The sequence below is a fragment of the Vigna angularis genome, chromosome 4, assembly GCF_016808095.1.
Source record: "Vigna angularis cultivar LongXiaoDou No.4 chromosome 4, ASM1680809v1, whole genome shotgun sequence".
NCBI lineage: Eukaryota > Viridiplantae > Streptophyta > Magnoliopsida > Fabales > Fabaceae > Vigna > Vigna angularis.
Window position 1 is genome coordinate 25,830,287 of NC_068973.1, and position 11,995 is coordinate 25,842,281.

The window sequence follows — 11,995 nt, forward strand, 5'->3', positions numbered from 1 at the left end:
TATATATATATATATATATATATAATCTATAATTACTATTTATTGCTTAGTAACCTCATTATTTATTGTTATTTTATCTTTGGATTTCATAATTATTTTTATAATTATCTTTTAATATACTTTTTATAAATTTAATAAAAAACTATTTTAATAATAATTAGAAGAATTAATTTTTATTTGTTATCAACTATTCAATAACCTCCTATAATAATAACTCCAAAAATAAAAATATTAATACAATATAAACATAAATGTAATTTAATATTAAATTATTATGATATAAATATAATTAAATGTTAAATGTAATAAGTATAAGGTAATTGCAACTGTAATGGAGTAATAAATAATAAATACATTATGTGAATGAAACAAACTTTAATATTTTAACAAAAAATTGAAACTAAATTATATTAATAAATTAATAAGATTTTGATAATAAAGAATATACTTATTTATTTAATTGAGTTGAATTACATATTCGGTTATAATTCCTTGTTTTCCGCCATCTTCACATGTTATCTTTTCAATTTTGTACCTTCTCATATAATTTCTGTTTCTCATATAATTTTTGTTATAAATTCTGAATTCTGCTATCCCAGCTTTGAAAATTGTTTTCTTTTCCACACCAGTAACTGTAGTTAATTCTGAACCAGTTTGAAGGATTGTTCATGACAGCTTAATCTGCAAGCGATGAAGGGTGTTGGGGGATCGAATCCTTATTTCTTCTCACCAGTTTCAAGTTTATCAGCTTTTGCAGCGCCGTTTAGTGTCAATCCTTACCCTTCCTCCGATGTGTTGTCCATGGATTCAGGGACTCACACAGACTATTCAATTGAATCCGAAGTGTCTGCGCCTCCAATTCACTATCAACCTTACGGGTACGATTTCTTTTCGAACCCCGTTAGAGAATTGGATTCCACTGCTCAGTACCCTCAACGGGGTTTTCCCTCTTATGCTGCAAGATCAAGTTTGGTAGAAGCCCAACCGTATCATGTGCCTTCTGCAATTCATGATCACCCTTCTTCGGTGCCGCTTTATCACTGGTCTTCTCTGACCTCCCCTTCGGATTGGCCCTCTCTGGAGGAGGTTAACAACTTATCTGAATTAGGGTTTTCTGGTCAAAAAGGTGTTTGCTGGGAAAGGTTTTGCGAGTTCAATGGCAGTGGTAAAGGGAAACAGGTTGGAGTTGGGAGCAGCAGTCTCCCCTCAAAGGCTGTTCCTGGCTTGGTAGAAGAAATAATGAACCACAAACAAGGTATTTTGTTTTTTATTTCCCTTGTATTGTTTTTGTTTTTTCAATTTCTAGTGCCAGATATAGACGTGCTCAGTCGATTTTGGTTATGTAAGGTGTGTCTGATTTCTGTGTAAGGTGTATCTGATTTCTAAGTTTCTGAACAGCCCGTCGAGAAAGTTTAATGTAGTCTTCATGTAATTTACTAACACACTTAAAATCAGTCAGCTTATATTGTTAATACTAAATTATGTAATATGATATGATATCTTGTATACATAATGCATGCATATAATACAATGTAAGTATATGATTGTCTTGTGTCAGGGGATGTTTCAAATGAGAAAGCCTGCAAAATGTTTTTGGAATGAACATTTTTTTATCAGCTTTTGGAATGAACACATCTCATACAACAACGTTTGTGAATGAATATCTGTTATATGTTTCTTGTTAAATTGGATGGTGGTAAATGGGAAATCAATTTCTAATCTTTTATATTGAACATAAGTCTTTTTTATTGCATGCAGTAAACGGAGAGGTGAAGGACTCTGTTGGTGGTGAGGTTTCATATATTACTGATCGGGAAAACTACATGCCTGCAATTTCACGTCCCTTATCTGATACATCTAGCTGGTGGGGAAATCTCAAATCTATGCCAGTTGAATTTCTAGGTTCATCTTCTCTGCAGTCGCCTTCAATGCCTGTGGAAACACGTCATGAGACCCCTTTGATGAAAGCAGTTGCTGATTCAGGGAACAATCACCTGTCAAACATTGGTTCATATGACAAACACTCAAGACATATTGATAAATCTTCAAAGGTTGATACTGTTTCTTCGATGCCTAGAACAGGTTTGATTACAGATATGAATATTGATGATATTATATCAGATCAACATGTTGGGTACAGTAGTTTCTATAATACAAAGGAGGCTTCTGTCAGGCCCTGTCCTGGAATCTCTGGTTGCTTCGACTCAACTCAGATCCGTGGCCATCTAGGAAGAAATGAGCCTTCCCCATCAAACAAAGCAATGGGTTCAGACAAGACTGTTTTGGGGGATGATTTTGATTATATATTTAGAGGAAGGACTGAATATCAAACCCCTCATGCCAATATGAACACTTCAAACTTAAGACCTTGCACTATGGAAGATGTCAATGTTGAGAAATCTTTTGAGGGTGGTGACCGATGCAATCCTGCTGAAGACTCACCTTGCTGGAAGGGAGCTTCAGCTGCTCACTTTTCTTATTTTCAACCTTCTGCGGTCCTGCCTCAAGAATATGTACACAAAAAAGAAAGCAGCTTTGGTCCCATCATTCACGAGTCTCAGCATTACCTGCTTAATACAGATAGCAATACAAAAAAGTCAGCTGAAAATTCAAATGGCTATCAAGGAACAGGTTCTTCAGGTTCTCCAAGGAAATTTTCAGTAACAAATTTTGCTTATGACGATTTTAAGTTGGGTAGTGCTGTGAATGGTGGACCTTTTCCATTTAATCCTAACTGTGGTTTTGGGCTTCAAGTTCTGGATGTTACTAAAATGAAGGGAAATAGTTTGCCAGCAGCCAAGGCAACCAATTCTGAGTCTGGATCTTCTCAAATGGAGTATCAAGTTGCAGAGAATAACAAATTGGTGACACAAAAACAGCACACATCATGCATAGGTGATGCAAAGGCTGGATGCAATTTGAATAAATTCTTGGAACATGGTGCTGCACCTTCTTCGGTAGTAAATACCACTACTACACCTTCGGTAGTAAATACCACTACTACACCTTCGGTAGTAAATACCACTACTACACCTTCTTCGGTAGTAAATACCACTACCGCACCTTCTTCAGTAGTAAATACCACTACTGCACCTTCTTCAGTAGTAAATACCAGTACCACACCTTCAGTAGTTAATACCACTACCACACCTTCAGTAGTTAATACCACCATTGCAACTTCTTCATTAGTAAATACCACCACTGCAACTTCTTCAGTAGTAAATGCCACTACTACATTTTCTTCACCTTCTTCAGTCGTAAATACTACAGCTACGCCCGTAAATACAGCTGGGAGAGTAACAACTGAAAAATTAAATGTCCAAATGCTGGTTAATACTATGCAAAATTTATCAGAATTGCTCCTTTACCACTGCGAAAATGATATCTGTGAATTGAAAGAGAGAGATTGCAATGTCCTTAAACATGTGATCAGTAATCTTAATACTTGTGCTTTAAAGACTACTGAACAATTTGCCCCTGCACAGGAATGTCTTTACAATCAGCCAGAAACGTTTAACTGTGCTAGAGAATCGCGTGAGTTTCACCAGGTATGATGTTCTTGTTTCTTATATTCAATAACAAAGCAGCTCTATAAAGGATAGTAAACACTTTTTCATGGCTTGAGTAGAAGAAAACTTTTGCTCATTATATATATATATATATATATATATATATATATATATATATATATATATATATATATATATATATATATATATATATATATATATATATATATGTTTTGTCTCAGTTGTTCACAATTATAAAATAACAGTAATTTGGCTATATGAGAATGTACCTGTTCTTACGATGATTTTAATTTGATTTACCTGTGATGTGATTTGGATAATACTGAATGATAACATACCCAAAGAGTGCTTTACCTGGTACCTAATAATGAAATATAGAGAATCATTAACAAAATGAAAAGAATTATTTTGATACCATGCTTTGCCTGCTGGGATTGAGTAGTGGAATGCTTAGGTTGCGGGGATTTGGAAGAGGATAGAATTGGTTTCACTGTCATGGGCACTGTCCTCTATAGACAGATTACGAATAAACTATGTTGTTATACAATTTAGTTCTCAAAAATTAAAAAATAAATCAAATATGTATACTTTATACGTCTCAATGCAAAATTTGAGCTCAAATTTTCAACTTTAAATTAAACATTGAACCCAAGACTAAACCTCAACAGAAGGAAACAAGTACCAAAATTAACACATTTATATTGCACAAAATGTAAATGATGAGAAAGAGATATTCATAGATGTAGAAGTTGCATGTATTCTCCTAATTCATATTGTGTCTAGGTCCATTTTGTAGAAGGAGAAAAGATAGGCTTCTTTTCTTTGTATCCAAGAAAGTGAAGGTGGTGTTTTGTGTTTTTTATGTTACAAATTATTAGCCTTGCATTACTTCTGTAAGTTCTCTGAATATATTCTCAGAATGCAAGTTTCAAGAGGGCACAATTAACCAAGATTGGACCAGAGATCTCTAAGGTTGAGAATCCACTTGTTGCGGATGCAAACTTGCATTTCAGGTCTGCCAAACCCCTTTGGAAGCTTTCAAATTCAATTTCCTCAAGAAGGGGGGCTAGAGAAATGACAATGACTGATGGCATGACTAAGGTATTTCAGATTGTTTTATTTCTTACTAACACGTATTTTCAATTGGAAAGAGAGAAAATACAGCGGAAGGGAAATATTTAATTACTGCGGGCATACCTTTTTATAGGATCTAAAAAGGACTCTTAATGAGAATTTCCACGATGAAGTAGCAGATCCTCAGGCAGCGTTATATAAGAATCTTTGGCTTGAGGCTGAAGCTGAACTGTGTTCTGTCTATTACAAGGCTCGCTATAACCAAATTAAGATTGAAATGGATAATCACTCTTACAAGGAAAGAGGTTGACATTTTCTCTTTATCTCAATATTCCTCATTCTTATAAATATCATGGAAATTTATTTTATATTTTATCTTTTATAAATTTTGTAGAGATAGAAAATCAATCAAAATCTGAGGTAGTTCCGAATTTGAGGCAAAATCAGAGTTCTGAAACTAAAGCGCACAATTATCCGAACAGTGGTTCAACTGCCCTTAATTTGTCTGTCTTGGATTCTCCAAGTCTAGAGGGACTATCTTGGTTGAATTTTTTTACTGATGTCAACAAGCCTAATAATGCAATGACACCTGGAGGAAGTGGTGATGGGAACCTGGATAAAGCCATTAATAGTTATATTGTTTCATCCTCAAATGAGGAGCCTGAAAGAAATCATGAATCTTCTGTTATGGCCAGATACCAAGTTCTCAAAGCCCGGGTTGACCAGTCATGCATTGATACTACCAAGCCAGAGGAACTATCAGACATGGAAGACAAGTCATCACCTAGAGGGACTGATAATCAAAATGCAGTCAGTTTCTGCCAAGACTCCCCTATTCCAGAAAAAAATAGTACTGATTATGAGGCATCCGTTGCGGCTAGGTTTCATATTCTTAAATCCCGGCTGGAAGGTTCAAGCTCTATTTCTTTAGAAGGGAAACAATTAGACGGAGTTGGATCTGCTGACAAAGATATGGATGACACAACAGTTGCAAAAAAATCTGAGGGTAAAAGTTTGGACGTCCATGAAAATCCTGCTGACAAAGATATGAATGACACAACAGTGCATCTCGGTTCCTACATTGCCATGGACAAATCAATCCCAGAGAAGTTTCACCAGGATTTGGATGACAGTCAAGAAATTCAGCCTTGCAGAACCAGTGAGTTTCAACTTCCTAACTATTACTCTGATGGCTTCTCATCTGATTGGGAACATGTGGAGAAAAGCATGTAGGCCGTTTTGAAACCGTGATGAGTTTGGTTAATATGGTACAATAAATGTCTATACTTGAGTTGAGAACACGACTGAATAATGTTTATGGATTAGATTTTCTTGTTATTTTTATCAGACGTATGTTACAGAATTTGGTCTTATCAGTCTTTGTTCTGTTTGTATATAACGATGTCGTGTTAAACAAGTGCAAGTGACTAAAATATCAAGTTGCCAAATTGCTTCAAGTTAATCAACCATATGGACCTTGATTTGATGATTTTTTTTTTTTACTTCCAAAGAATATTTTGACATTGTTTGCTTTATAATTTGCTAGCTACGTTGCTAATTACTTTTCCACTCACATGTTGCTTTCCTAAGAAGCTGTTTGATTGATGCATAAAATAACTTGCTTTGGATGCAACAAATGTCTGCTTGTTCTGTTGCACATTTAGTATTTTAGTTTGAGTATTTGAATGCAATACTGAATTAGTGATTATAACGGGCGTACAAGAAAAGGATTTTAACGGCTTAAAATTCTTTCACTTTATTGTTGTGGTGTTTTCCTAATATTAAAATTGAACGAGAGTTCTTGTTGGAAAATAGACTAAACCTGTTTTTAAAGAATGTTGGCAACATTTTCTAAAAGCATTGGTAGCAAATTGAATACGTTTAACAGTACTGCGAGTCCTCGCATTGTCAATGTAAATGAATTTAATTTTCGAAGCTATTATCGCTATGGTAAGAGTTAAACGTCGCGCTATGAATACAAGGTGGAACGGTTATAAAAGAAGGGATGATGCTTAAACGATCTAGACGCAAAAACCTTGATGGCAAAGAGATTCAAAAAGATATGTCATTATCATTATATATATATTTGCGAACTACCCTGGTGGAATTTTGTGAAAGATACAATCTTACTATTAATTTTATAAAACTCACTATACTAAAATACGGTTTTTGACAACAATTATTTAAAGATCATGATTTCATCTTGAGAAAATGTTGATGGAGAGAATTCTAAATGTGTATAAGATCACTTTCAGCAATATGATAATTGAGATTATGCAAGATTATATACAAAAAAAAATAAAAAATAAAAAAATCTTATTTGGTTTTTCTCTTTAGCTCTAAAAGTTTATATTTCCTTTGAGGTCTTCCTTCTAGTAGGTCTTTGTAGAGACCTTTGTAAGCCTGTGTTACCTATGAGAAACTATCAACTTGATACTGTCTTCCGAACAGTTACTTCTTGCCTCGAATAAATATGATTGTATCATTGGTCAAACATTTTTTTTTCTTCTAAAACGGGCAAAAAAATATTATAAAGTTTTTGGGCGTGACCATGACATCCCTGAATCTGTTCTCAATGGATTTTCAAACATACAGAAAATAAGTGGATTAATTGAATAAACAAGAACATATGAATGATGCTTCAAAAAGATAGTGGTAGGTTATAATTAACATTCCCTCACGATCAAAGTTACACCTAATCCATGAGAAATAGTGGTTTAGAACATATAACTAATCTTAAAATGTGACTACTACCAATTTGTCTTGGAAATTGAAAGCTTAATCAGTAAATCATTCATCCTAATCCATGCCTTCTTTCTAGGAATATGAAAGTTGCTGTAACAACTACCACGTTGGCCTAGCATGTAAATTATGAAACCAATTTTTTTAGCCTATTATTTATATTTACCAATCCATTCAACTTAACAACCAATTTGGATTTACGTGCACTCTAGTCAACCAGAATTGATTTACGCACGTATTCCTCGTCCTATCACCGCGTGAAATCTTGAGAAGGGACATTATCAAACCACTACACTAGTACTCTGCTATAACTTGTTCTACTTGGCGTTTCTTATAGCCCCCCAGTCACTTGCATTCTTCACGATCACATTATAATAATAGTAATATTCCAGCTTATTGCCCTATCACTTGACACAACAATGCTCTTAATCATTGCCTTTCATGTATAAATAGGCTACAATTATGTTGTAATCTTACTTAGAAAAAAAAACAATCTTAAAGAGAAAATGAGGTCAACAATGCTTAAATGCATAATAAGTATAGTGTCGGTCATATATTTGTTGAATCAAAATGCTCATTGTGAACTGCAGGTTGGGTTTTACAGCTACTCATGTGGTATGGCTGAGTTCATTGTCAAGGATGAAGTCAGAAAAGCTGTCAGTAATAATCCTGGGATTGCTGCTGGGCTTGTCAGAATGCATTTTCATGATTGCTTTATCAGAGTAAGTGATTATATGAAGCCATTTGATATTTATCCATTACTTAATATCAGTAAAATTTGCTACTCACCTTCTTTCTTTAGTAAAAACTTTTACTTGTTTGTTAATTTTTTAGGGGTGTGATGCATCAGTGCTTCTTGATTCCACTCCCTCAAACACTGCAGAGAAAGACTCTCCCGCAAATAAACCAAGTCTTCGAGGGTACGAAGTCATTGATCAAGCCAAGGCTAAACTTGAAGCAGTGTGTCCAGGGATTGTTTCTTGTGCTGACATTCTGGCATTTGCAGCAAGGGACAGTGTGGAGTTAGTAAGTGTCTGTACTTTGTTCTAGAAACATTTCTGAAAGCAAGGAAATGAACCTAACCATTTCTTGAATTATGCAGGCTGAAGGGCTTGGTTATGATGTTCCAGCAGGTAGAAGAGATGGCCGAATCTCACTAGCTTCAGACACTAGAACAGAGTTACCTCCTCCAACCTTTAATGTAAACCAGCTCACTCAACTCTTCGCAAGGAAGGGATTAACACAGGATGAAATGGTCACCCTCTCAGGTATACAAGAGCTTCAACATATGGTTTGCTTATAGCTTAAATTTGCTAATGGCGTGTACTTTGTTCATGCAGGAGCACACACCATTGGCCGCTCTCATTGCTCAAGTTTCAGCAAGAGATTGTACAATTTCAGTGCCAGTTCTAGACAGGATTCAAGTTTAGATCCCTCATACGCAGTATGGCTGAAGCGGAAATGTCCACAAGGCAGCACAAACCCAAACATGGTGGTTCCAATGAACCCTTCAAGTCCTGGAATTGCAGATGTAGGCTACTATGTTGACATATTAGCAAACCGAGGCCTGTTCACATCTGACCAGACTCTCTTAACTAATGCTGAAACAGCCAGCCAGGTGGAGCAAAATGCCAGGGATAGCTATCAATGGGCAAGCAAATTTGCTGATGCCATGGTTAAGATGGGTCAAATCAGTGTCTTAACAGCTAATGCTGGAGAGATTAGAACAAATTGCAGGGTGGTCAGTAGCTAGCAATAGTGGTGAGGGAAGTACCTGCAGCAGATTAAGATTTACATATTTTGAGTCGTGTTTCTAGTGGAAGGTTTTTTCCTCCTGTTTGATTATAGAGCACGTAACTTTGCTTGTTATATTTCTTTTTTCATTTTGTTCGCAAAACTAGCCTTCACCTGTCGCTGAATCAGTCCTCTCTGTTTGCCCCTAAAAATTGATAGCTTGTCGTGTGAAGTATCACAATCAATTTACTTTTGCGCATATTCCAAGATCGTCCAATCACAATGCCTCGCTATTGACAACCAACAGACTTTTCTTCTAAGCTATAGATATCGTTGAGGACAAATGCTAAATTAGTATATTACATGTTTAACAATACTTCTGGAAATAATTACTTGAATGTATGGTATCCCATTTCCAAAGGTATGGGACATGAGCCTTCAAAAGTAGCAGGTATGGATCCAAATCCAATAAACCAAACTGTATATACCAGGAATTAAACATGCAACACTCAGGTCTAAACTCTCGAGGGCACATTATAAAGCTCAAAGAAGGCTATTATGAATAAAAACAACAAAATAATATGATCATTCATCATCATATAGTACCACAAATCTTAGATAGCAACAAAATTATAAGGTAAACACAACCATATGCACCAGTGATATGGTTTGAGTACCACAAAATAATAAGGATGGCATTAGTTCCAAAATCATCCCCAAAAATCAACAACAACAAAGAACATAAACAGAAGCTAAGTAGTGAGCTCCATGATCGCACCAACAATGTCCCCGTCGTGAGTCTTGAGGGCCTTGACAGCCTTGCTTCTAGAAACTCCTGCCTGGGTCATCACCAAATCAATGTCATGAGGTTCAACACCAGTCTCATCAACCTCCTCCTCTTCTTCAGGCTGCGCGGATGCAGCTGCAGCATCTTGGTCTTGTTTTGCCAGCACGGATCCCACATCTGGCATCCTGAACTGTTGAGCAGCCTGTGTCTGCAACTGAGAGCTCAAGTCCTCTATTTTTGCCTCCCCAAATATGACATAGGTCTCAGAATTTGGACTCTTGAAGACATCAGGTTTTGAGATGAAAAAAAGAACCTAATGCATAAAACAATCTGGTTAAAAGCCATCAATATCTCAGATAGATCACTGAAAAGACGAGAACAATATATACAATGACTCACATTCTTTGTCCTCTTGATTGTGACCCTACTAACACCACTAACAGGTTTCAATCCCAGCTTCAGCATTGCTTTTCGGCTCTTCTTCTCACTTCTGCTCTGCTTCGATCCCTCAGTACCACCTGCATCATAAAAATACATTAATTCAAGAGAATAGATCAGCAGATACAGTGTTGCAGTTGAAGACACAATAAAACCAGACACAATGTATTTTTCTTCTGGCCAAACCCTATAATTATATAGCCCTAACCTTCATTTCATAACACTGCACAACAATATACAACCACATAGCTCAATCCTTTGAAACAAATAATACAAGTATATATAGTTTTTTAAAATTTCTGACTAAACTACACAGTGAATACTCTAACTTCTGCGCTAACAACCTTGAGAGTTATTATTAGTTAACAATGATTTCTTACTGGTTATTGTTTACATACATGCACACCTATGAACTATGAAACTCATTGTTTTTCTCATTGAAAGAGAAATCTCAAAATGATATAAGAACCAAAAGCACAGAAATATATCAAACGGGGAAAAAAGTTGACACATTAAGTTCATTGCCAACAAAGATAATCCCTAACATTACAACTATAGTCTACAACAAGGCTAAAAAATCTATTATTCTCAGATGTAAAATTGTAAATCTACAAACAACTAAATCCATTAATCTATGTTAACAGTGATACACATAAACATGGTGATTGAGAAAAAGGAGGACCTTGGGCGTCATCCTTGTCATCGTCCTCGTCCTCATCCTCGTCTTCGGTTTCATCTTTTTCGTCGTCCTTCACATCCTCTACGATGGGAGCATCATCCTCCTGAGGAAAAAACAGATCGTTGAAGCGAATGAGAGAGAAAGCAAAGTGAAAAAATTGAAAGTAAATGAGTGAAGATGGGGAACCTGGGGGTGAGGTTTCTTCTTCAGGGCTGCCTCTTCGACGGAGGGCACTTGTGGCTCGGTTCCGGCATCGGCGGCGGCTTCAACAACGGGTCCCGGAGACATGGTTTTTGTTTTAGTGAACAAACACTCCACAGACACTGAGACCGAAAGATAGAAATGGCAGAAACGATAGATTCGATGATGAGACTCTTTTTCTGCTATTCATCCTTTCACCCTTCCCACCTCATGGGCTTTCGGGTTCTTCGGCCCATCTTTTCCTTGGGCTTTTATAGTCATCCATCGACCCATTTATCTTTTCCTTGGGCTTTTATAGTCATCCATCGACCCATATTTTTAATTTTTTTTTAAATATTTATGTAACGAAATACATTTATCATATAACAAAGACAAATACTAGAAATATAGTCTAGTATTTGTTTGAAATTTTGAAAGCTAAAAAATTTGATATCATGTTCCATTTCCAAAATTACATTTTAATAATTTAACCAATAAAAAAATTATTTGATTGTGTTATTTGTATTCCTCTAAAATACAGTTAGCAACCAAAGTAAAGACAAATTTGAAATAAATACTCATAGATCTCATACTTTATAAAAGTACTACCCAATACACTCTTAAAAGAATGCCTTCAAAATTTACGTATTTGTTGACAGACAAAAATCATAGGTTAATTATTAGTATTTGTAACTATATCTATCCCTTATTTGATAAACTAAATGATGTTAATATTAATAGGAAAGCATATAGTATAATATTACAAATAAATTATGGGTAACAAATTTCTGAAATGTCAAAACTGATTCAACTTAAATTCTGAATAATGTT

The 11,995-nt window shown here is 35.5% G+C and overlaps 3 protein-coding genes across 6 annotated transcripts; 2 read left to right on the forward strand and 1 right to left on the reverse strand.

Moving 5' to 3' along the window:
• Nucleotides 1–496: 496 nt before the first annotated feature.
• On the forward strand, nucleotides 497–6,099 carry LOC108331589 (flocculation protein FLO11). 4 transcript variants are annotated; one of them, XM_052876182.1, is made up of 6 exons: nucleotides 505–1,255; nucleotides 1,759–2,957; nucleotides 3,486–3,548; nucleotides 4,449–4,631; nucleotides 4,738–4,909; nucleotides 4,999–6,099. In XM_052876182.1, the coding sequence occupies exons 1-6, from the start codon at nucleotides 691–693 to the stop codon at nucleotides 5,835–5,837; spliced, it is 3,021 nt and encodes a 1,006-aa protein (XP_052732142.1). In that variant the 5' UTR covers nucleotides 505–690; the 3' UTR covers nucleotides 5,838–6,099. The 4 variants fall into 4 exon arrangements, with proteins under 4 accessions (XP_052732144.1, XP_052732143.1, XP_052732141.1 ...); XM_052876183.1 differs by having other exon boundaries at nucleotides 499–1,255; nucleotides 1,759–3,548; nucleotides 5,300–6,099; XM_052876181.1 differs by having other exon boundaries at nucleotides 504–1,255; nucleotides 1,759–3,548.
• Nucleotides 6,100–7,801: 1,702 nt separating this feature from the next.
• Nucleotides 7,802–9,341, forward strand: LOC108332070 (peroxidase 5). The gene is made up of 4 exons (XM_017567176.2): nucleotides 7,802–8,068; nucleotides 8,181–8,372; nucleotides 8,449–8,614; nucleotides 8,687–9,341. Exons 1-4 carry the CDS (start codon nucleotides 7,853–7,855, stop codon nucleotides 9,097–9,099), a joined length of 987 nt encoding a protein of 328 aa, XP_017422665.1. The 5' UTR covers nucleotides 7,802–7,852; the 3' UTR covers nucleotides 9,100–9,341.
• Nucleotides 9,342–9,619: 278 nt separating this feature from the next.
• LOC108332071 (nascent polypeptide-associated complex subunit alpha-like protein 2) lies at nucleotides 9,620–11,355 on the reverse strand. Its single transcript, XM_017567177.2, has 4 exons — nucleotides 11,171–11,355; nucleotides 10,988–11,087; nucleotides 10,267–10,385; nucleotides 9,620–10,180 (listed from the first exon to the last, which is right to left on the reverse strand). Exons 1-4 carry the CDS (start codon nucleotides 11,270–11,272, stop codon nucleotides 9,833–9,835), a joined length of 669 nt encoding a protein of 222 aa, XP_017422666.1. The 5' UTR covers nucleotides 11,273–11,355; the 3' UTR covers nucleotides 9,620–9,832.
• Nucleotides 11,356–11,995: the final 640 nt, after the last annotated feature.